Here is a 1,719-nt window from a genome sequence, read left to right on the forward strand (position 1 = left end):
CTGTCGTCTCCATTTCCTTTCTTCCTCTAGCTCTTACAAATGGGGATTCTTGGACAAGGAGTGCTGTTGGTGATGGCAGCCTTTTATTTCAGCACTGCTGTTTGTTTGTTTTTAAGGAGTCCTGGTGATGCATGGGTAAGCACTCAGTGGCTCATGGAAAAGTCAGCAGAACCCACTAGCTGCTCCGCAGCGTCTATAAAGGTGGCAGCCCTGGAGACCCCATGGGTATTCTGTCCTGTAGGGTCACTGTGAGTCGAAATCAACTCTACAGAAGTGGGTGGGTGGTGGTGGTTGTTTTTTTTTTTTTTTGAAATGTATCACGATCAGGTGTGTGTCTGGTCAGCTCGACTCCTTCAGGTGTAACTATGACCTGGACATCAGTACCCCCATAGTTTTGTGTAGATGAAGTGGGCACCTGACTCAGTGGATGTGAGTCACATGTGGAGTGCTCCTTAAACCCTGGGAGGCTCGTGCCTGCCTGTCAGCTGGCTCCCTGCTCCTGGTGAGGAGATGCTGCCAGTGGCCGACTTCTGGCAGCCCCTACAGGTAAGTCTCTGCTGAGCCCTCCTCAGGGCCTTTCTACAGGGCTGGTAGAGAAGCAGTGTCTCCAAAGACGTCACGCAGCTCTCCCCAAACAGGAGCAGCTCGGCAATGTTCATGAGGAGCTCATCCCGCGGTGAACCGAGGGACCCCTGCAGCTTCAGACTGGCCCTGTGAAGCAATAGGACGTTGTAGAAGAGCCGGCAGGCAGACATGGTCAGCGCCATGGCCAGCACGACAGGCATGGCCAAGGCCGTGTCCCTCTGGGCAGCAGTGCCCTGCCAGGCCTGAGTGACTAAGAGCAGGATGCCAAAAACCAATTGCAGCAGGAGGGTCAGCCCGAAGCCCAGGCTGAACTTGACCACCTCGTACTCGGGCCAGGCGGTCAGTGGGTCCAGCTGGCACCGAGTGGTTGTATACAGCTCTCCGGAGGTACCCAGCAGGGCCACCACCCCCAGGGAGCTGCAGAGGGTGCATCCCAAGATGGCCCCCAGGACCAGGGCTGGCCTCAGGACCCACTTGGTCACCACAGGCAGACAGGATGGGGAACTGGGCAGCAGGAATGCAAAGAGCATGACCACTTGAAGGTACTGGGCATTGAAGTAGCAGACGTTGGCACCAAAGGCGAGGACCCCACAGCCCAGGTTGGTGGTGACTAGGTAGTCTGGCCTGGGGACAGCTGTCAGGGACAACAAGACCACTAGCATATTAGTCACGGTAAGGTCCACAAGGAAGGCCCCCAGGCTCCCTAGCCGAGCCCAGCCTCTCAGGAGTGTGGCTAAGTTAAATACCCCGCTTGCCAAGCCCAGAGGGGCGAGCAGAGCCAGGTACACCTGTGTGAGCCTGGAAGTGATGCTCTGTGCAGCGATGACATCTTCAACGTCTGGGGACACAAGGCTGGGGTACTGTACCCACGACATGTTGTGTGCAAACATCGGGACCCGTGTGGCTGACCTGCAAGGAAACAAAGCTTGGGGTCAGAACTGGGGCAGCCTCAAGGAGGAGTGTTTGTGAGAACTGGGCCTGCTTCTCAGGGTACTCATCCACTGAACCAGATGTGATGAACGAAGCAGTAGTCAGGGCCCCGGAACAGAGAGTGGGGACTCCAGAGTCTGAAATTATGAGCGCCCAGTGTGGTTTGTTCTCAAACAAACTCAGGGTGAGAGCTGAATGAACAGG

General features: G+C 56.1%; 1 protein-coding gene across 1 annotated transcript; it reads right to left on the bottom strand.

Annotated features, from left to right (window-relative positions):
* Positions 1-452: 452 nt before the first annotated feature.
* LOC102837175 lies at positions 453-1,475 on the bottom strand. Its single transcript, XM_006859883.1, has one exon. It carries the CDS (start codon positions 1,473-1,475, stop codon positions 453-455), a length of 1,023 nt encoding a protein of 340 aa, XP_006859945.1.
* Positions 1,476-1,719: the final 244 nt, after the last annotated feature.

Source organism: Chrysochloris asiatica, unplaced genomic scaffold, assembly GCF_000296735.1.
Source record: "Chrysochloris asiatica unplaced genomic scaffold, ChrAsi1.0 scaffold00034, whole genome shotgun sequence".
In the NCBI taxonomy this organism is placed as follows: Eukaryota; Metazoa; Chordata; class Mammalia; order Afrosoricida; family Chrysochloridae; genus Chrysochloris; species Chrysochloris asiatica.

Coding starts and splice junctions, on each gene's coding strand:
- LOC102837175 (XM_006859883.1), bottom strand. CDS start 1,475: ATGTTTGCACACAACATGTCGTGGGTACAGTACCCCAGCCTTGTGTCC.